Here is a 24,251-nt window from a genome sequence, read left to right on the forward strand (position 1 = left end):
TATGTATTATTCTATTTCGTTTGGGGTGGGGGTGGGGAAGAACGCGGTGGAAGTTCTCTGGGGAAGGGAGGGAGGCGGAGAGATGCCTGAAAGGAACTATGTCCCCCACCTACAACCTTAACCAAAAATAAAGGACTGGAGTCGCGCCGCCTATGGTACGGCAATCAGAATACACCTAGATAGATTTGTATGCAACCTCCCCCCCCCCCTCCACCTCGATAGATTTGTATGCAACCTCCCCCCCTCCACCTCGATAGATTTGTATGCAACCTCCCCCCCCCCCCCCCATCCACCTCGATAGATTTGTACGCAACCTCCCCCCCCCCCCATTCATCTCGATAGATTTGTATGCAACCTCCCCCACCCATCCACCTCGATAGGTGTGTGTGCAACCTTCCCCCCCCCCCCCCATCCACCTCGATAGATTTGTATACAAACTCCCCCCCCCCATCCACCTCGATAGATGTTTTACACCCCCCCCCCCCCTCCTTTTTCTGGAGAAGAATTAACATACTTTTGGGGTTACGGCATTGAGTATCACTTTCCCCATTCTCCACCCCCTCTCTGGGATAGTAGGTCAAGGCTAGGTTTATCAACAAGACCTGCCCCAGCGAGTGTGACAGTGAATAATGGAACGAGACAATAGGTACGGCGGTGACGGCACTATACTTCACAGGATGGGGCTTTGTTTTTACTTGGGAGAGCCTACAAGAGAATGGCCTTTGAATTTTAAAAACTTTAAGAACATTTCTTAGCTGATTGGTTTGTGTACATTATTTTGGGTTTACAAACAGCGTTTGTTTTAATTGGGAGAGCCCATACGAATAGGACCTTTTGGATTTTTCTGTACTTATTGGTTTGTGGGCATTATTGTAAGATTAAAACCGGTCATTTTAAGTTCTTGCGCAATACGACGTTTTCTTTCTTTTAAAAAAAAACTTCAATGTTTATGAACTGCCAGTGGACACTCAATATTTGCAAAAGCCCGCTTCATCTAAGAGAGCTATGCAAAACTAGTGCTTAAAATATTGACTTCGATAAATGAGTTAAAACCAGTTGATATACATATAAAAAAGCAGACATGATTCTATGAGCAAGTATACTTGATGTTACTTTCTGCATCAAATGTGCAACAACTACAGACAATAGCAATGAGTAAAAACAAGCGAAACTCTGATGACAATGCACGAATATTTAAATTCCAAACCAATAATGAATAAATCCTAGAAAATTAATTTAATAATTGAATATCAAAATTTCTACCAGATAATACGTGAGTCCTGGATAATTAATTAAATAATTAAAATATCTTTACGTTTTTCAACAGTCAGTACATTCCTAAAACTACCTTCAATTTTATTCACAATACAATTTCCGCACGTACGCGTTGACCCCCAGATCAAACGAACCAAAAACGCAGCGGTCCACAAAATCATTGTACACCAGCATGCCGGTATTATCAGGTGTAGAGCCAGGAGATTGACACGAAGAAAGCCAGCAATTTGTTTATGGTAATTAGCTCCAGAGCCAGCAACCAACAGGTGGAAACGACAGCACGAGCCAAGTACGCTTCCACTAATTAATCTAGTTAATTAACCCTTTAAAACTCCCTTGTCGATGTACTATCACGCGCTTTTTAGATGCGAAAAAATAAGTGTCAAGTTTGTTTCGCTTTCAGACGAATTAAGAAGTTTTACTTTTTGATTTGAGTAACTCCGGAAATAATAAACACTCAATTTAAGTTTTGATTCTGAAGTTACATACATAACTAAAATCAAGTCCCCTACAAATAAAAAGAAACAAAATAAGACCTCTATTGCTGTGGAATCAGAGGCGTAGCGACCCTTCCCGGCGCCCGGGGACAAACTTTTCGATTTGCACCCCCCCCCCCCTCTCATACTTTCGATTTGCACCCCCCTCAACCTTTCAATTTATTTTTCCAACCCATTTTGGCGCCCCCTAAGGTCGGCGCCCGGGGACATATGTCCCCCCCCCCCCACTCCATCGCTACGCTACTGTGTGGAATCAATGTAGAAATTCCTCAAGCATGCAATATTCGAGAAGACCGAAGGAGAAATGACAGGTAAGGTGACAGTGTGTTTGTTCGCGATGTTGGCCGATCATTTCGCGTCCGCATTAGCTTCAACTTTTCGCGTGTTTGATCACCCCCGATGTTCAACGCCGTCTCAAGGTCGCCGTTTGGCATAAGGACACCCATTCAGACGCCGCACATTCTCACTTAACCCCCCCCCCCCCCCCGCTTCGTTATTATGGTATTTGTCTCTTCATTCAAGATATTTTTTCACACACATGTGCATGCTAAATAGCACGCTAAATACTCAAGGATGATAATTTTTTCCGGCAATGAATTAATAATTGTTTTTTTTTTCAAAAAATTGAGGCATCTTGGCTCCTTAGTAGTTTAAGATATTAAAGCTAGTTTAGAGTTAGTGTATACAAAAGCATGTTTTTTTAGATAATTAACACCTAGAAACCAATAAATCTCCCCTCACCTTTTATTTAAGAAGCTTCGTTTATAGTTAGATGAAAAACACCCCAACTAAGAATACAGAGCTAAAATATAGCATGAAACGGAAATACTCCCCAAAGTAAACAAATACCACGCACACAAGTTCTTGAAATCTTTCCAATAAAACAAAAAAAAAAACTCTATAAAATCCAATACGAATTCTAATTAACACTAATTACCACCAACATACCCTGATCGAATTCCAATTCCCGCGGAAATAAACAAACCATCACCGTACTATAACTATAGAACAATTAACGGCCGCTCGTATAAATCCCTCACACTCCCCCCAGTAGTTGGACAACGGGAGCAGGAGTTCACGCCAGACTATTGTGACCTAACATCCGGTCTGGTGGGGAGAAACGTAGCACACCTGGATGATACAGGTTACCAGACTCCCGAGAGCATCCCCATTCTTTCTTTGTTACAGATAAAAGAACACAAAGAAGGGGGTAAGAAAAGAAAAAAAGAAAACATCCTGTATCCTGTTGAAATGAAAACTCTTTACTGAGAGTAAATAAATAGATTCACGTATAATAAAAATAAATAAAATAATGCCTTACAAAGTTCGCGGTTTTAAAAAGTAACTATAAAACAAACGTGAGCTGTTTTCACAAATTCTAAAAAAAAAAAAAAACCCAGTAATCGGCCTTCACCATTACTCAGACCGCGCACGACAAACACACGTGTGCTAGCAGCAGATGATGTGTGAGCCTCGTATTTTAGCACATCCACAACGTACAGGTAAGCAAAGCTTATCTTCACCAAGAAAAGAAAAAGAAAGACCAGTTACCGTAAAACTTTAGAGGAGAAAAAAAAAATATAATTCCCCTTGCTCTTCCGCGCTCTAGAAGGCTTCTGGGAGACAACTAAACACTACACCGGGAAGCCCCGCGTCACACTACAGTACTCTAAACATCGCCTCTTCTGTATCCGACATTTATAGGGTTAAGTATTAATTAGCGCTGTAACGGTCATAGAGTTTCGTGAAGACATGGACAGAGATACCGGACACATTTTTATCTGTGTTGATTAGCCAGGCCTACCTGGCCTTCAGTAATACGTTTTATTTTTATTTTTTTACATTTTTTAAAAATAAATATCTCACGCGAGTAGGGTTCGTCTGTACATTTTTAAGTTCACCTCTAAGAAGGGAAATAAAACATCACATGACACATAACGTATTACGTTACAGTTTTTAAAGCTACGCGTGCTGAGAATTTCATACGGTATCAGCTCTTCCAGCAATCGACCTAAAGATAAACTATTCAGGAAATCGGCCTGGAGGCAAACTGTTTAGGAAACCGGTCTTTGGGTAAACTATCAATGAAATCGACCTTGTGACAAACTATTCAGGGCATTAAGGTCTACTCAGGAAATCGACCTTAAGGCAAACTATTTCGGATATCGACCTTGATGCATACTCAAGTAATCGGTTTTACGGCAAAACACTATTCAGGAAATTGGCCTTAATGCAAACTTATTAATGACACTGGCCTTAATGCAACCTATTCAGGAAATCGGCCATTAGGCAAACTATTTAGGAAACCGGCCTTCGGGCAAACTATTCAGGAAACAGGTCTTAAGGAAACGATTAAGGAAATCGGCCTATAAACTATTTCAGACACCGGCCTTAAGGCAAATAATTCAAGAAATCGGCTTTAGGACAAATTATTCGCGAAACCGACCATAAGACAAACTATTCAGGAAACCGGCCTTAAGGCAAATGGTGTTCGGGATATCGGCTCTAAGGGAAAACATCGCTAGCGCAAAAAAAAAAAAAAAAAAAAAAAAAAAACCAACTCAGCACTCAAGTATCCATTGTTCCATTAGGCAACCTAAATCTAACAAATGAAGCAGCGTGTTTCCCCCGTAATTCTCCAGTAAAGTGCTACACTAACCAACATAACAGCAAACTGTAGGGAGCCAAGTTCTCTAGTGTCTACACTTGTGTTAGCTCACTTCTTATTTACCTATTAACCCCCCCCCCCCCTCCTTCTACAACCCCCATGGCTTAACCTTCTTTCAGCTTTTTCTAATATCTAATACAGGCGGTTTGATCAAGGTACGGCAGGCCAGGTTAGAGAATTGCGTACTATAACAGATGGTGTTTTAATTGGTGCACATCTACGTACGTTGATAAGCGCGCTAGTCTGTGAGTTCAGACAGGGGGGGGGGGGGTAATGTGAGGGGACGGTGTGATGCCAGTTGTAGCGTGTTAGAAATACAACCCATACGGTGTTTCGGTACCTCTCTCATCTCCAACACTATCTCATCCAATGTTTTCAATCTGCCTCCATTGTACCGCTTTAGTGATTAGTGTAGAATAGTGATACCAGCGGTATAAAGAAGTCTTTTATTCAACTCGACCACTATTAAATATCATAACAGTATAAGTACATGGTTCTTAACCTGTGCTCGATCGAACCCCAGGAGCTCGGTGAGTCAGTCTAGCGGGTTTGGCGGAGGTCAAGACACACACCTGACTCGTAAGATTCCTAATATAATTTTGTCAGTGCAGACGATAGAACTATAATGAAGGGCTCGATGAATGCGCTTTTGAAACTGGTGAGGTTCGGTGCCTTCAAAAAGGTTAAGAACTGCTAGTATAAGTGGGTTTTTTTCAAATTTTACATCTATGTTAAGCTCATTGGTATTGCTGATTGCTATATCATACACATGTTTACTAACCTACTTACAGTTTACAGAAACAAACACTGCTGTGTATAGTAACCAAGATGTCCAGGAATAGTATTCACAATAAAACATATTACATAGGTCTTATCTTAACTCACATCTAGACGTGCACAAACTACATAAAAAATCCTCTAAATGATGTTACTAGTATAACACACAGAAAGTCGCCTGTGTGGTCTAATATTACTGCCCCCGAGGAATTCACAACAACACAACCTAGTGGTCCCTACGATGCCTACATTTCTTGTAAATTCTCGACAAATGCCGAGTACCTGTTACAGCTGAGCAGAATTCTATCACCGTACTCTCAAGTGCCTCTAGACCAAACTTCAATTCTTACAAGTACCATTGATAACACAAGAGATAAAAGCTGGCTGATTACATACTTGTGTTGAAAATGCCAAAACCATCAGTTATAATAGCACTATTCACTTGTGCAAAGACAGAGGCAGCCTGAGCCAACAACAGCAACAACAAAAAAACTAGTTTATTTAACAATCATTAATAGTATGTAACAAAGTTCAGCCAAGGCATCACGATATCCTTCCCTGTTTGAAACAAACAAGAGTTGTTACAGTGGAGCTTAACGAGTGATAGCAGTGGAGCTTAAGGGGGCAGTATCACCCAGACATTTGAAAATTGACGAAAAACTATTACACATACACACATAATTTTTGTACCATAATAGTAATTAATAAGGAGCTATAAAACAGCACATAAAAGAAAGTTAATGTATGATGCAAACATTTTTTATAAATATTTTAACCAAAAATTTTTTACAAAGTAATTTGTGGCTGCGGTTTTCCAACATTTAGGCCCATCTTGCTGAAAATACACTGGGAGATGCATAACAGGATAGCCTATCGCTGGAACTAGAAGATATCCATTTCGGCAAATTTTGAAATTTTTAGAATTTTTCAAAGTCAGACCAAAAAAATCGAACTTATAAATTTTCTAAAAAATGTATCCCTCATTAGAATCCTATGATTTTAGTTCCGACGATAGCCATTAACGCAAGGAAGGTTTATACTAAATTTTAAGTAGGCCTACTTTACTTATGGTTTCAGAAAATTGTTTACACAAAAATTCAAAATGTAATAAAATATTAACAAAATATTTTTTGCAAATATGTTGCTATACGTATACCCTACAATTTATATACTGTATTATAGCAGAAGAAGCGTTACTACTGCTGTACAATTTTGACATATGTATGTCGAATAGTTTTTTTTTTTGTAAATATTTTTGTTTTCCTCCCTTAGTCTGGGTGATACTGCCCCCTTAAAGAGTTGTAGCAGTGGAGCTTATAAGGCTGTAACAGTAGAGCTTAAAGAGTTGTAGCAGTGGAGCTTATAAGGCTGTAAGAGTGGATATTAAAGAGTTGTAGCAGTGGAGCTTAAAGAGTTGTAGCAGTAGAGCTTAAAGAGTTGTAGCAGTGGAGCTTAAAGAGTTGTAGCAGTGGAGCTTAAAGAGTTGTAGCAGTAGAGCTTAAAGAGTTGTAGCAGTGGAGCTTAAAGAGTTGTAGCAGTGGAGCTTATAAGGCTGTAAGAGTGGAGATTAAAGAGTTGTAGCAGTGGAGCTTAAAGAGTTGTAGCAGTGGAGCTAAAGAGTTGTAGCAGTAGAGCTTAAAGAGTTGTAGCAGTGGAGCTTAAAGAGTTGTAGCAGTAGAGCTTAAAGAGTTGTAGCAGTGGAGCTTAAAGAGTTGTAGCAGTGGAGCTTAATTGGTTGTAACAGTGGAGCTTAACATAAAGAGTTGTAACAGTGAAGCTTAACGAATTGTATCAGTGGAGCTTAAAGTGTTAATACTGTAAAGCGTAAAAAGAGTCGTAACCGTGAAACTTATACAATAGTTGCAACAATAGAGCTTTAAAAGCAGTAACAGTGCGGAGTTGAAGAAGTGGTGCTTAAAAAGTTGTAGCGGTGGAGCTTCAAGCAGTTGAAACCTAAGACACGCGCTAAGACCAAGGTAAAGTTATGATAAACTTGGCATCACCTGCAGACATCTTGTTTACAAGAAAATATTAAACAACGCCTAGCTAAACGTACACAGGACTAGGATTACACAGCTCCAAGTTTGATAAGCAAAACAAAGTCTCTCGCAAACTGCATCGCTGTAAAATAACAATACTTGTATCTATATAACAACAATCAGTGTAATACTTTCCATAAGGAAATCAATTACCACGCCTATAGAAATCAAGCGACTTTTTAAAACATTGTTATGAGCTGTATTAATCCATGTAATAAAACAGTCACGCAGTTAAGGGTCATGACCCCGAAGATTGGGTTATTTAGCTTAGTCACTAGTGTAACTATTTTAAACCTCGACCATGAACATTAAGCTATTTTCTAGACGCATAAAAAAATTAGATTTAATGTTACAAATTAGAAATAATTTCACTGCCAGACAGACCACTAAGCGAGGTCAACAGAGAACAAGTGCCTGGTTTTATGTATTATATGGATGCTGGTGGTATAACTTCATTTGTTGGACATGTTTCGTATATTTGTTGGACAGGAAGCTTAGTACTTTTGTTGTACATGTTTAGTATATTTGTTGAACAACAGGAAGCTTAGTAAATTTGCTGTACATGTTTAGTGTATTTTTTGGATAACAAGAAGCTAGGTTCAATATGTGTTGAGCATCTATATTTCATGACAAGGCATTCAATATTTGTTGGACAGCGCGATGTTAAGTACATTTGAAGGACAACGCGCGACCGCACCGGGCGCCGACCGAGGGGCGGGCGGTGGGGGGGGGGGGGGGGGGGGGGGAGGCGCCAAAAAGCGTAGAAAAAATAATTAAAAAACTATTTCTGAGCTGCATTACTGGATTATACACAGTCGAATTTAAGGCTGCTTGGCATTACTAACTGTTTTCTGCATTAACTGTATGATCCTAAAATAAAATCTATTAACGGACAGCGACTGGTAAAAAAAACATGTATACAATTTGTTATATATAACAATTTCTGGACAAGAGGAAGCTTAGTACAATATGTGTCAGACAAAATTATGCTTAATAAAACATATGTTGGACAAGAGAAAACTCAGTCCATCATATGTCTGACAACAGGATGCTGACCCGGATATTCTAACAGGAAATGTATCTGATGCATCACATGAAACATAAATACCAAAATACGCCGCCCACTCAATACAGCATCACGCAAACAAATAGTGTTATTTTTAAAACAATCTAAGCAATAACAACATCTTATTAAACTTACACAACAAGAAATAATCTCAATGAATCATCGTCTTAGAAATCAAACAATTTTTTTTTAATAAAAGCAAGGACGATTACGTTTTAAGTATCCAAAGAACTGTATTTTTAAAACAAACAAAAAATCCACAGAAATCCAAAGAAAATTAATTAAAAACTCACACCCTAAAAACCAGAGTAAAATGACACAGCACTAACCAACAGTTCTATTCAGTTCATACATGCAGACCACCGCGCTAAATATAGCTGTTCAAGCCACATGGAGAACTTATCCAGGAGAAACAGGGGAGGGAACTGGATGTAACTCCGCCGCTCACCTTTCCGAAGGTGCTTGTATAAACTATGCTTAATGTAAAACTGCTCTTTTTTTTCCACTCACAGAAATAAAAAAAGAAAAATTAATACGTATTTCGTGTGTAGTTCAATTTCCTGCTTAGCGGCGTGTGGGTGTTGAGAGTAGTGAACAACACACGGCAGATCAAAGAATAGAAGGAAGTATTTAAGCATCGTTTTTAAAACAGGACCGGGAAGTAGGGGGGAGGAGGGGGTGAAACATCTACACACAGGGTGTAGCAATGACCTATAGTAGGAGAGCTATTACTGGCACGCATTGTTTTCCACGGTGCTCCGTCCGTGTGGGTGGAGCAGGTTGACACATACAGCGTGAATCATGAGGGCAGATTGGCCAGCATGCCCCCCTTCCCCCCCCCCCCCCACACACACACATTTGGAATTAATTGGAACAATGAGCATGTCACGGTTTTATTAGTGCTGATCAGAAAATGTTTTGCCTTGAGCCAAGCAATTTTAGCCGATTTTATGGCAACAAGCAATTTTATTTTGGCAACAAGCAATTGTAGCTGATTTTACGGCACCGAGCAATTTTAGCCGATTTTATGGCATCAAGCAATTTTATTTTGGCATCAAGCAATTTTAGCCGATTTTTTTACATCAAATGATTTTAGCCGATTTTATTGCATCAAGCAATTTTAGCCGATTTTTTTACATCAAGCAATTTTAGCTGATTTTATGACATCAAGCAAATTTTAGCCGATTTTATGGCATCAAGCAATTGTAGCCGATTTTATGGCATCCATTTTAGCCTATTTTATGGCATCCATTTTAGCCTATTTTATGGCATCAAGCAATTTTAGCTGATATTATGCCATCAAGCTATTTTAGCCAATTTTACCCCTTTCCTCTCACAAAGTAACGTCACCAACCAACAGACAGAATCCCATTCTGCTAAACATTATACCAGAGTTTAACACTCCCTTCACGAAGTAATTTTGTTTTAAAAAGAATCCAATACATCATTAAAATTACTTTCTTTTCAACGTTTCACCGAAATTCATAATGTGTACTATGGCAATTTCCTCAAGGCCCTTATCCATGTGAGAATTGTCAAAAAAGCTGAACCCTCCCCCCCCCCCCCCCCTCACACACACCATTTGTGGTCATCATTTACCACCGAATTCTAATTAAAAGCTACCTCTGTAGACAAAACATGAACTTTCTTATCAACACTGAAACAAGGCGCCGCCCATACCATGTTTAACAAAGACAACTCCGTCATTGCCACAAGATATACCAGCTAGTTATCTCCCTTTTATCACTTCATAAGTCTTTCATCTTAGCAATAGCGACTTCTATTCTTTAACGAGTTTTACAGCCGGGATTGTTTACACCGGAATACATTAATCTTTAATGTAACCAAGCTTAAGTTCACCTGGTTGTATATTGTGATTACATTTATTTCATGTTACAAACCAGGCATCATAACACATACATTTCTATAAAATAGATAGGCCTCATGGTAACCCAACATTTAAAAAAAACATTAACAGGAGCAGTTTGAGAAATTGTTATCTTATTGAAAAAAAACCTTCAGTGTTAATATAAAGACAGGGTTCAGACCAGAAATTGTGTTAAGTAACTGAAAGTGATATTTGAAGGCTGAAAGTTCTATTTTTTTTAAAGCATTGAGTTCTTACCTGTCCCTATCTGTACTGCTTTTACAGAAATTTAGAGTTATCTAACTTTTAAAATTCTTTAGTTTTTGAAAAATCTTCTTCAATTTGATGTTGACAAAGTGAGTTTGAAATTTTTTTTTTAACTATGGTATAAGTGAATATGTTTGAAATGATTTTCAGTGATTAATCAGAAAGGAGTTATTAACCTTGTGAATAAAGGGCAATTTATAATCAATCAGTTTTTAAACTTTCTTTCTGCGACAATCATTTTTCTTTGATATTGCAAAAAAAAAAACGTAACATGAAAACACAACAAAATAATTAGTATATGATTACAAAGAATAATTAAGATATGGTGAAAGAGGGGGAAAAATCAACTTTACATTATTAAAAAGTAAAGGAATTTTAAAATTTTATTTTTAAAAAATGCCCTACCTTTTGATTATCCACAACACCAACATTTTGCTTCTTCACATGTAACGGTCGTCTGGGGCTATGTGGACTTGGCAGCTTGGGTGAAGTTGGCGTCACTAAGGTGTTGCTTGTTCCCCTTGGGGAGTTACCCCTGAGGGGCTGGGAAGACTTTGCTGTAGCACTTACAGCCTCTCCTCTGGCTAGCTGAGCTAGGCTGTCTCTCAGGGAAACCTTAAACATTTGAGATAATATGGTAGCAGGTGATTTCATAGGGGTTTTTTAAATAGAGAAACAAAGAGTTTGCTAGATGAAGTTAAAAGCTACTATTACAGAACTGCAAAATCAGTTGCTTGCGTTGCATTTTGAAATCTTAAAGGGTGACTTTGCAGCTAAGTAATCATAATCATCATTTCCTGTTAATGGCCAAGACACTTGAGGAATATTAAATAGAGTTTAGCTGTTTAGTAAACACTTTAATTGCCTGTAGACAGTGATTAGACATCTGAACTATTCTTAGTCAATTGTTATTTTTTATTGACTGGGAAAAACCAGATGTCAAAATTAATTTATGTGTAAATTGTGTGATTATATTGAGGGGCATTCAATATAGGGGATAGGAATCTGATGAATCAATCATAAGCTTATTTGAGAATCAGATATGTTTTTAAACAACTAATTAAAATTTGTTATATAAATTAGTATTGTGGATAGTGTTAGTATAAGCTTTATTCTCCTTAAGGTTTAGAAAAGAAAGATAATAACCTGTTACATTAAAAGAAACCAGAAGAATTACGCATCTTAGCTTTTTTTTTAAGTAAAAGGGCAATAACTACTTAATTTCAGTTTTATATATTTTACCAGAATTCTCTCACCCTGTAAGGATTTTAAAGGTTAAGGAGAGCAATGTTGAACTGGGCTTACTTGCCCTTTAAAAAAAAAAATTTCCTGTCTGATTTTCATGGTTAAGAAATTCACCTTTAATTTTAAAAAGTGAATCATAATATTTAGAAAGAGTAATGCATTTAGTATAGAGCCTCATGTATTAAGAATGGATCATTACTCAAAAAGGTGTAAAATGTACATCCCTCTGCAATAAGATTTTTAAATGAAGTGGAATGCAAGCAATAGTGTATTTTTAGAGTAAAGAAATAAGTTACCTTTTCAGACCTGATATAGAGTTCACCTGTTTCTGTGACCTCAGCATATGAAGTTTTGCATGGACAGTTTTATATCCACTGCCCTTACTTTCCCTACCATGAGTTAGTAACCCATCAGAGCTAAGTAGACTCAGAGACGTCCCTTTTTTTAGAAGGTGATTGTGCGCCCTAGTCATTTTTAGAAACTAGCTATAGTAATTGTGTAAGCAAAAATAAATTGCAAATTACCTGAACTTCAGAATTACTCAGCCACCTGAGAAACAATTCATCCACTTTAATTTTCAGGACAGGTTTGAGAGCCATTTTATCAGTTCAATTGATATCAAATGGCTTAATTTCCAAACAACTGTACTATCTCATTTATCAAAGTCATTGCAGGTTAATCACTATTTAGAAATACTGAAAAAGATTTTTTTTTAAAATCACAAAAGTGTTGCAAGTTTATGTTTTAACAAAAGGATTTCATTTTATAAGAGCATTTGAAAAATTGAAGATCTCAACAAAACATGGTTAGTACATAATATATTGCAATATCTAAAAAATAAAATTTTAGTAAGTGGTTGCGTGGCATGACTTTTTTGTGCTCCGAGTTTTGTATCGAGAATCATAACACTGAAAATGTAGTTATTGCTAACAAAAATATTACTGATTGCCAGTAGACAATAATAGTATTAGATAAAGCTATTGCTATTGTTATTGTTCCAGAAAAAAAAAGCTGGTGGATAATTGATTATATAAATACCAGATTAAGTAAAAATTATGACTTGCTTCAAGATTTTATTTTACTTTAATTTCCATCACTCAAGAAAGATACCTTATATATGAAAGTTGGTTAGGATTAGATGAAGAATAGCTGTTCATTCAACCTGAACCTTTGGGTGCTCTATTAGTACCAAACTATAGTATGAGCATGGATGTATTTACAAACAAATTATACTAGATTTCTTGACAAATGTGTCTTATTCTGTTGCTCTGTGATGTCCTCAGGGTAGGCCTAATAAGTGCTGAAGTAATTATGGTTGAATATTGTTGATTCAAAGATAGATAACTTCTTTTGTGTGGTTTCTTAGGTAAGACTTTTTACTGTGTATTCATGCATTTAACCTGGGGTGAATTTAAACTGGCCAGAACGGTAATTTTACTGCTAGTAGTATTGCAGGAGGAGGAGAGGCAGACCAAGAAAGACTTGGAGACGTGACCTGGAAGAAGACACCAAGAAGATTGGATACACCTGGGGACAGTTGGAGAGACTAGTCCAGGACAGAGAAGTCTGGAAAGCTCTTGTCAGCGGCCTGTGTCCCAGTAGGGACGACAGGCAAACCTAACCTAACCTAAGTACTGGAAGGCTACTAAAAGTAAACAACAGCTAAAAAGTAGATCTAATCTAGATCTAAACCTAGTAGTAGTTAAATAAAATAATCATTTAAAATTAACTAGAAGTCTAGCAGTAGTATTAATTAAAGGTGGATTCTAGTTGGAAAAAGATATGCATGCGCAATGAAGAGAAACTACCGCCTTCATACTCAACAATGTTTTTGATAGTACTGCGCATACATGTGTTTACAAACCCCAGAAACCTAACCCTATCTCTAGCAAAGCTATTAAGGTCACTACACATGCCCAGAACTATTGAGTTTTGTATTTTCTGCTGAAACATCTTTTTCTGAGTAGTCACTTCGTTAATTAAAAAGGGGTGCGTGGTAATTTACAAATCCTAATGCTAAAATTTGTTGCGATTCTTCATTGAGTTTTGTAAATAAATAAAAAATCAAGTCAAGTTATTAATTTTGTGATTTTGAACTACCAGAGGTATCTGAACTGTTAAGTTACAATAGTCCATGAATGGGCCTTTTTATTAAAATAGGCTTTGTCATTTACCACGTCTAGAGTAACTCTGCCTGGCCCGACTATGCGCCTCGAAATGAACAACTCCGTAACTCTCACTTTGAATACTAATTGCACTGTTATTTGAATATTTTATACAGAAACATTATAATTGGTAGCAAATATGTCCATTTATAAGGCCATTTATATCAAACTTTGATCCATTGAATTACCCAGTGGGATATGAGCAATTAAAAGCAACCCGTCATGTAGGCGGCCATTTTTATGTTGCCGGGACAAGCAAAGCCTCCTCACGACTTAGCGTCTTTTTAAAACAATGTTTATTTTTTTTTTCAGAAAAAATGAACTGAAATTGAATGGGATAGGCTACAGAACATATATATTTATAGAAAATGCTATTTTCTTTACTAAATACATTTTTTGGGGGTAGTCGTAAGGAGGATGAAAATTTACATGTTTTGCCTGGAAACGATACCCATAGTAAACCATAACACAAACATTTTATTGGGAAGAGTTATCTCCCCTATATTTTTTTTTCCATTGTTATAAATTATATTATTTTTGGCATTTAAAATCAAATACACACTGAAACACAAAACTAAACACATAAAATATTAATAGTACACGATTATTTATTCAACTGAGCTGAAAAAAAAACAGCAAAATATGACTTAGTCGGATGGAGGAAAGACCAGTCGTTTGGAGGCAAAACCGGGAAAATTTTAGTCGGGTCCAGGACGACTGGGTCGTCTGTTTCGGGGGCATATATTTAAAAGTTATATTGCGAATGGAAAAAAAGGGAATACATATTTTTATTCTTCTTTGGATGGAGAGTATTTATATGCTTTGGTTTTCATTCTATGTCAAATAGTAACGAAATTAGGTGTCTCGAACAGGAAAGGAGTCTCCGTTTCGGGCTAAGGGTGTCCGGGGCTGGTAATGTTACTCTAGATCTAGAGTCTAGTTCTAGGTATTCTAGGTTGAGTCTACTAGATCTGGATCTAGATATAATAAATAAATGTAGATCTAGAATTCGAGTTGGTCGAAATGTTTTAAATTTAATTAAAGAATGATGACTGATAGCCTAGGCCCCCTAGGCCTAACTATTGTAACTAAACTAACTATTTAATAATTTATAATTTAATGATTGTTAGCCTAACTAATCTGAAAGTTAGAAATACTTACAAGTTTGAAGTTAGGCCTACATATTACATAGATCTAGACTAGATTTAGAATGAGAATCTATTCTAGATTTTTTTCTTGACTAAATTTTGACTCTAAAATCTAGGCATTGAGAATAAATTATGAAGAGCGGCAAAATAATTTCCAAAAACTTTTTACTTTTTAACTTTTTTGGTTTGTTTTTTTGTCTGACTGAATTTTTTATTTATTTTCAAAGAAAAAAAGTTAATTATAACCACTTATTTAAATTGGCAAGTTTTTAAAAATAATAATAATAATTCACCTGCACAGAAAACGTGCATTCATGCTTATAATACGAGAATTTCGAACTTTTTATATTAAACTCCATTGCGAGTATGAAATGCAAACTTTCGTTGCTCTACAACTCGCATAGTCCGCCATCATTGCTATGAAGCATTCAAACCGAGGCTAACAGGAAGCAAACTTTATAAAAATCAGTAACGCTTTCAAAATCAAATGAATGAAATTTGGGCTAGGCCTGTTATTTCTAAGACTAGAATCATTATAAAATTAAATCTTTACGCCTTTGTCACAAAAAAATCAGATCATCACCCCCCAACCAAAGGGCCTGATATTTGATGTGGGCGACCCTCAATTCCCATCTATGCGTATTTAATTTTTAAATATAATAAGCCACATATAAAATTACAATAATACAATAAAATAGACCACTGTTGTTTTTCCAAATAAAGGCATCTAATTTCTTAACTTTGGTTCTGCCAGCCCCAGTCAATAAAAATGGGCCTAGAATCTAGAATTCTATATATTACTAAAAAAAAAAGGGCAAAACCATTTTGTCAAACAAGTTAATAAAATGTCTAGTGACAATTTAAGCGCAATTTCCTTATGTTATCTAAAAATAGATAGTGATCACAAGACGTATAATGCTGGGGTGCGTTCAAGCTAGGAGAACGATCGGTTTGCAAGTGTTTAGGTAATTTAAAAAAAAAAAATTACCGAGATATGGGCCAAAAACTGCATTTTTTTTGACGTTTTTTGGCTTTTCCGTGAAATCCAGGAAGGAATTCCGGGAATTTTTTTTAGCCTATGTTCATCCTCGGAACTTGCTTAACATATTTGCTTTTGGAACTAGTCCTCGATATTGCTTCGTTGAGGAGGAGATACGACTTAAAGCTGCTAAAGCTGCGGACACACATCCACACATCCATCCAGAAATGACGAGTTAATAATCGCAATCCCAGTATGGTAATTGCGCTAAAAAATACGAAAGCTCAAATGGGGATGGATTGGACAGACCCTGCGTAAACCATAATATACAAACATCACCAGACAGGATCTAGATTGTTGGAATTGCCAAAGAAAAAGGGAAGTAAGTAGGCCAAAACAATCGTGGAAAAGGTTAGCTGTCAATGAAGCAGAAGCAGCCGGAATGACGTGGACCCAACTTGGAGGAATCGCCCATTTACCAAGATATTAATGGATTATTTATAACTTATAGGAACATTCCTATATTTACAAAACTGCTAATTTTAAAAAGCTGTCAATTGTGTTCAATGAGCGGTAAATTGGATACAAACATCTAACCTTCTTCTTCTTCTCTTGTTTTTCGTTCTTGATTTTAGTGTTGGAAGGGATCCTCTCCAACCAAATTAAGTATACGTGTCAACTGGTTATGAGCCTTTGAGACCATTGACTCTGATTTCAGCCTGCTTTTCTTTTTAAATTTGTTTCCATAGCCTTTGTCCAACTAAGAACAAACTACAAGGCAGCATTTGTTTGATTTTGGAGTTGTCTCCCCTAGAAGAGTTGCTGTCCCCAGCTAACGAGCCTCATCTGCCCTAGGGTTTGAACTCGAGACATTTCTGTTAAGCATCCACGAGCTTTACCGATTCAACCACGCTGATCCCCTAACATCTAACCAATATGTACTCATTTTTAGCATTATTATATGTTGCCCCCACCCAGCCACCCACTGCCACGATACACACACACTAACAAAATACAGAGAGCCTAGAACCATCCGCTAAGTGAGCAGTAATAAATATGACTGTTTACTTTAGGCCTGTAGAAGCTTTAGACCTCTGACCATCGACCTAGCCCAGGGGTCGGCAACCTTTTGAAGCAGAAGAGCCAAAAGTTACAATTTTCAAAATTTCCCTGCTTTTAAAGAGCCACTAACATTTGTTTTATTTCAAATATTTTATTTTTTTATTAAGATTATTAGTATTTGTTCAAGGAGCTGGAGAGCCGCATCTTGATATCAAAAGAGCCGCATGCGGCTCGCGAGCCGCAGGTTGCCGACCCCTGACCTAGCCGGGTACCAAACGGTAGGACGATGTCCCGCGTCTGGTGGTGGGGGAAGTAAAGCCTGGTCAGAGCCTACGGATGAATAAGCGACCAACAGGTAGTTCACTACGTCGAGGCCTGCCTGGCTAATTGGAGTCAAACTCCTGAGCCGGTATAGAACTTGTAAGTTTATCGTTCTTTCTCGCGTTAATTCGTGTCTGGTTAGCCAGGGAGAGATAAAAGTTTTCGAACTAATGGACACGAGCGAGAAAACTCTCAAAGGTATTTGAGAGGTGTATAAATTAGTTTAAAAATCAGGCACGGCGTAGTTACAATTAATATGGTTATAAAATCCTGCCTGTCTGGTTTTTTTCGGACTTTACTAAAGATTGGATGTATTTGATGTTTATAATATTTTCGGTAACTAAATAAAAATTAAAAAAAAAGCAAAAACAATTTGGTTTTCACGTGTAATGGCGACATAAACATGGCATCCTGCTATTGGATAGGCTGCCATAGATTTTATTGTACACATTGTAAGCTAAAAATAGAAAACTAGGTCATGGGGTTTTAAATTTGCATTGCTATTTAAAAACTTGATCTGCAAAGTTTTGTAAACAAATAGTTATCGATCACTAAGTTACTGTACAGCCAATCAATATTTGTCTTACGAAAGTGAAACATCCGGTTATAACTTAGGCTTGATGAAAATAAATAGAAATGTAGCCTTAAACTCAACAAATTATTTTCAAGTTCTCTGGATTTGCAACTTTTATAGCATTTATTCTAAGAATATAAAATTTCTAAATTAATTTTAGGCTTAAGTTTTTATTTTTTATTTTTTTTTTACGGTCTAAATCTAAAAAAACACGTTTTTATTCCATGACAACAACATTATGGAAGGAATCTCGTCAACTCGCTCGCCTCCATTCAATTGTTGTGAACGGGGTTTCCCATTGATAACAAAAAACATGGCGGCTATTTGTTAGTAGGTCCCGCTTCAAGATTTCAAAATCATCAAACGTTCCAGAAATGCAACAACTGTAAAAACTTTCAACGCTGTTTTGTTCATATGGATGGGAACAAACACATGTGTATGCATTTTTGAATATAAAAGTTTTGTGGCGGTAAGTATATTGATTTTATTTCTTTTGTTGATAGTTTGTCCAAGGCTAGGGGACATTACTCTGACTCTACTCAGTCTTTAGTCTTTGCTACGAGACTTAAGATTAGGTACTTAAGATTCCCAGACCTAGGACTAGATCTAGATTCTAGAATCTACCTACTAAGATCTACATTGCTTTAATCTAGTTCTAAGAGTATAAGTTCATGAATTAGAATATATTAGATCTAGATCTAGTATTTTAGTGATCTAGATAAGATAAAATATTAAAAATATTAAGAAAAGGATGACGGTAAAAACTAAAACAACAGGAAAATGAGGATGACTTCCAGTCTCACTCAGCCTACGACTACGACTTACTTATTACTTATTAATCGAATCTAGATTCTAGATCTAGATATTAGATCTAGATATCTAGAACTTAGACAACAATGTTAATGTTAATAGATCTAGATCTAGCTAGATTACTGAACTAGACTCTAGTACTGATTACTCAGTGATTACTGTTTAATATTTTAGAAGTAGGCCTATTATTATATAGATCTATTAGTTATTAGAAGTAGCTTGTAGATAGATGGCTAGATAGATAGTATTTCTAGATCTAGATAGAGATAGTAGAATAGATCTAGATTCTAGTTGCAGATGGTAGTATGGTAGGCCCTAGATCTAAAATCTAGATCTAGAGAATCTAGTAGATCTAGATCTAGATAGATTCTAGATCTAGATTAGATCTAGTTTAGGTAAAACCTACCTAGTTAAGTTTAGTAAGAGCTAGTAATGCCTAGTAAGGCTAACCTGTTTTTAATTTTAAATTAATTTTTTTATATCTAGAATCTAGACTAGATCTACTCTAGCTATTTACTAGATCTAGATCAGTAGCCAGTAGAGTGTAGAGTGATTAGAGTAGTAGTAGAGTGTAGTGTAGAGTACTGTAGACTATTGTAGAGTGTAGGTACTAATAACTAGACTGAAACTAAATTAGACTAGAATCTAGGTCTAGAATAGTCTAGATACATTTAGGGCTTACAGACTTATCAGACTACAGTGTTGCAATGAGTAGATCTAGTAATATATAGATTAAATTTAGTTTGAAATTGTTACAGTAGTGCTACTACTTTTCTAAGTAGTAAGTAGTGTAGACTACTAGAAGAGCAAGATGATAGATCTCCATCAAGCTACAATAGAGTTTAGTTAGTAGTCTAGTTAGTTAGTCATAGTAATAGTACCAAAAGCAGTGTAAGTAGCACAGTAAAAAAAAAGTATTACTAGGCCATCTATTATTGTATTAGGCCCTTTTATTTTTAGCAAGTTAAAGTTTGGTTAAGTACTAGTCTTCTAGCAAGTTGCCTAGTAGTAAACTTATAAACTAGATCATGTGTATTAGTACTATTAGACTTGTAGACTAGTCTTGTTAGTCTAGACCAGGGACTATAAAATCTACAATTGATAACTTTCGGCCTTTTAGTATAAGCCTAATTATTAATGAATTACAGGGTACAAAAATTAATAAATTGGTCAGAGTCAGTATGGTTACAGTTAGCTGTTAATAGAATTAAGTTTTAGATCTATTGACTACAATTTTTAGTTACAAGTAATGAAAATGAAACTAATAGTTTTGTAATAGTTAAGATATGGTTAACTGTAAACCAGATATTTTAGTTTTTAAGACAAGCTTAGTAGATAGAAAACTGAACCTTTACAATAAATTAAACTTTTTATAAATATAAATATATATATATATATATATATATATATATATATATATATATATATATATATATAAATATAAATATAAATATAAATATAATATATATATATATATATATATATATATATATATATATATATATATATATATATATATATATATATATATATATATATATATATATATATATATATATATATGTATATATATATATATATATATATATATATTTATATATATATATATATATATATATATATATATATATATATATATATATATATATATATATATATATATATATATATATATATATATATATATATATATATATATATATATATATATATATATATATAGGCCTATATATATATATATATATAAATATCTCATATTAGTTAAATAATTATTTTAATATAATATATGGATAAACTTAATAATTTATTATATTTAAATTCCCTAGGTACTTGGCAAGCAATTTTCTCACACTTTACTGTGGCTATTGGTGCTGATCTTGAACTAAAGGTGAGCTGAATTTTTTTTTTTATAATAAGCCATTTTTCAGCTTAAGCCCAAGTTTGAAATCGATTCAGTGTTCTAATTCTTAAAGAATATGTTGCTACTAAGATTATATACTGTAAGTATTAATATGTATGGCTTGATAGTGGGACTGTCAGACAGTAGCTTTCACATTTCTATCCTAAAAGATAAGAGTTCAGATCCCTGGTTTTAGTCCTGGTATGATGTCCTAAGTCTCATGAGTACCAGCTCTCATGAGTACCTGGCTCAAGATAGGGAAATTAAAGGTGGCTGGGTATATACCTCTGAACACTCTAATTTTACATGCAAATGTCACAGAAACAGGTGAATTTTAATTCAACTGCTATATTGGCTGTCTGTTTTAATCAATGATTAATTTTTTCATATTACAGAAAGTTGTTAAAAATATTATTTATTTAATTTCTAGGTAAATGGAACAGCATGGATGTGGATTTTTAGACACAAGGAAGCTGAATTTAACTTTTAATGAAGAATTTAAATGATGATTGTCCATGAAAAGAAATATTAATCATATAGCCTACATTGTAATGCTGTATTGATGCATCTTCTGTTTTAAGTAATTAAAAAACTATCCATTTATGAAATTATTTTCATTTTTTTTTTCAATTTTAAAACTGTAGTTCTGTTTTGTTATTTGAAAACAATGATGAAAGTATACTGAACTGCCATTGAGATATTAATATAAATGCTATTGTTTATAGTTTAATTCTTTCAGAAGCAACTATATTGACATCAAAACTGAATCTTTATTGTACACTAAGTATAAAAGCTTACCCGCAAACCAGTCCATGTCAACAATTTATTGACATTCAAACATTAAATTTTTTTAAAGGTGATTTTTCTTAAATAAAACAGACTACTTTCATATGGGATAAGAAACATTTAATTTTGAAATTGATTGGTTTATTAAATTTTAATGGAGCTGAAACTAAAACACTGGGTACAAATTTATTATTACTTTGTTTCTCAGAAAATTGCAAATTTTGAACATAAGAACTGTGGGAAGTAGGTAAAGATGTTAAAATATCTCTTGAAGAAATTGTGGAAGGTTTAGAGATAGAAAACAACATTTCAGAAGATGATGTTTGAAATAATGGTAAAATATCTTTAGCAATTGTCACTGAATAAATATTTTCATTAGACAAATCACATTTAGATATAGAAGAATAAGGTATGTCTTCAGATTTTCTTATCAGCGAAGATCCTGGGTGATTCTCTTTGTTACCATCGGTCAAACGACAAGCCAATTCTGGAAAATTCATTGGGTTCTTTGCCTGGGCAGCTAAATATATTTAAATTAAGTTCATGCAAAGCTTTAGAAACATCAATTGGATAAAACTCTATAATTTCATTAACTTTTTATTAATATCAGCTCCAAAGGAATAATATAAACAAGTTACACATCATCAATAAATCAAATTTGCAGATATTTCCATTTCACCAAACTTTCTCTAAGTCATAATATATATTTTAAATTCATGGCATTTTGTTAGGCTAGATATGTTGACTTTTATTTACCACAATAATCTGATTATATAAATTAGGATTACCCAGCTATCATACATTCTTCTTTTTACTGCCCTCCTTTATGAGGGGGAGGTAAAAATCATCATAAAATGTGTGATGCAATTTACAGATGAACCCTCTCTCTCTCTACCCCTCCCCCTATATATATATATATATATATATATATATATATATATATATATATATATATATATATATATATATATATATATATATATATGTATGTATATCTACATAATCTCTAAAATCATGTTGGTACCTCTACCTGTTTGAATGTTAGGCCCCTTTCCTTAAACTGTTTCTGTGTGGATCTTCTCCATGGGGGTCATCTATAAATGACGTCACGCATTTTTTTGACGATTTTTACCTCCCCCCCCCTCCCCCTACACATCGTCACAAAAAGCCAGACCCCCACCCCCTAAAATGACGTCACACAGTACTAGATTCTAGATCTAAATTACTACAGTTGCCTACACTCTAGATTTAGTTCTTAAGTTCTACAACAAGACTACACTAAACTTCGCTAGATCTAGAATAATCTAGATTCTATATATAAATTGATATTGAACATATTCTAGTCTACCTGTCTTAAAGTAAATAGCCTATTTAGTAATTTAGTAATTAATTCCACTCAACTACACTGTAAAATAAAAGAAACTATTTAACTAGATCTAGAATCTAGTCTAGATCTCTAGACTACTCTTGAGTCTATAAATTAAAAATAAATCCTGTATGTCGTATGTTACTGTCTAAGTCGGAATTTTCAAGAGGGTTTTTTTTAAGTCATAGATCTAGATCTAGAAATCTAGACTCTAGATCTAGGCTATATATATTTATTAATTAAATTAGGCTTGATTTCGGATTTACGATTGAAATCTTTTAGGCCTATAAATATCATATTTTATATAGATTATAGATGTATTATTATTATACAGGTTGTATTCTAGATCTATATAAAATATAATATATTTGTGTGTGTGTGTTATTTTAAACTTAATTTACTTAAAACAACTTATTGTCGGAGTTTTTTTTATTCCAAAAACGAAAGTAGATTTCATAACTTAAAAAAAAAAAAAAAATATTCACATTTGGTTTGAAAAAACAAAAAAACGCCAGCTGGCAACTACCGGAGCGAGAACTTGGTAAGCTACTTTAACAACTTACATTCCTTACAAGCCCAATATCCTTGTCACGATAGTTATTGAACTGTGATTCAAGAATTTATATTGGGCATGAGAAAGCTGGGAATGCAGACTAACATTGAACAAATATAAATATCCATGAGAATATTATAATGTCATTATAGAGCAGACGATAAAGACTGTTGGCACTTGTTTACTTGCAGACGCAAAAAGACAAAAAAAGAATTTCCAACCACTCTATGTAGGAAATTATTAATAACACACAGAGATTAAACTAGTATAGTGAAGTAAAGTTTTCCTTTCAAACCTGACGGTCTATGGGGCAAGTGAAGTAGAGTTCACTTGTTTCTGTGACCTCGGCATACGAAGAGATAGTGTAATCAGCACTATGCCCAGCCGCCTTTACTTTCCCTAACATGAGTTAGGTACCCATCAGATTTGGGTGGACTCAGGGACGGTCTACGAGGTTAAGCTAGGCCTAACTAAAACAGTAAGCACGGTATAAGCGTAAACAAAAACCACACCTCCATCATCTGAGGTGTCATCCATTTATGAGGCCCAAAAAAATTGAATTTCCACAGGCGTCCATTTAAAGAGCGTTATCCCTGGTCTGTAAACCCGATATTAACGTTCACTAAAAGTAAAGGCCTATAAATGTTTTTAAAAGTTTAAATCATACAGTATTCACACCAGATGCATGTCACTCTAGAAAATAAGTTACCGAATGTTTAACCAACAACAAGTTGGCTCACAATACGGCTCTTAAAACTTGTAGGGCCTAAGTCTTACTAAATAATAAGACTCTTTTCCACAAACAGGAATAACTATATATAGAAATGGCAGGAAGGGGTCAAACCTGATAGTCCGTCCCGAGCGGCTAAACGGTTCGCTACGCCTC

At 35.1% G+C, this 24,251-nt stretch overlaps 1 protein-coding gene and 1 long non-coding RNA gene across 5 annotated transcripts in view; one reads left to right on the plus strand and one right to left on the minus strand.

The window, feature by feature from the left end:
* LOC131942478 (serine/threonine-protein phosphatase 2A regulatory subunit B'' subunit beta) overlaps nucleotides 1–15,424 on the minus strand; it is an 81,048-nt gene extending 65,624 nt beyond the window's left edge. For all 4 annotated transcript variants that reach the window (XM_059302370.1, XM_059302369.1, XM_059302372.1 and 1 more), the window contains exons 1-3: nucleotides 15,308–15,424; nucleotides 12,226–12,396; nucleotides 10,862–11,071 (exon numbers count right to left, since the gene is read on the minus strand). In XM_059302370.1, coding sequence (XP_059158353.1) covers nucleotides 10,862–11,071; nucleotides 12,226–12,300 — 285 coding nt within the window. In that variant the 5' untranslated portion in view covers nucleotides 12,301–12,396; nucleotides 15,308–15,424. The remainder of the gene's footprint in view (nucleotides 1–10,861; nucleotides 11,072–12,225; nucleotides 12,397–15,307) is intronic.
* Nucleotides 15,425–18,231: 2,807 nt separating this feature from the next.
* LOC131942477 (uncharacterized) lies at nucleotides 18,232–21,198 on the plus strand. The gene is made up of 3 exons (XR_009386765.1): nucleotides 18,232–18,419; nucleotides 20,587–20,648; nucleotides 21,091–21,198. It is a non-coding gene; the product is annotated as an uncharacterized LOC131942477 (long non-coding RNA).
* The last annotated feature ends 3,053 nt before the right edge of the window (nucleotides 21,199–24,251 follow it).

Source organism: Physella acuta, unplaced genomic scaffold, assembly GCF_028476545.2.
Source record: "Physella acuta isolate Inbredline_101_S28 unplaced genomic scaffold, ASM2847654v3 ptg000407l, whole genome shotgun sequence".
Lineage (NCBI taxonomy): Eukaryota > Metazoa > Mollusca > Gastropoda > Physidae > Physella > Physella acuta.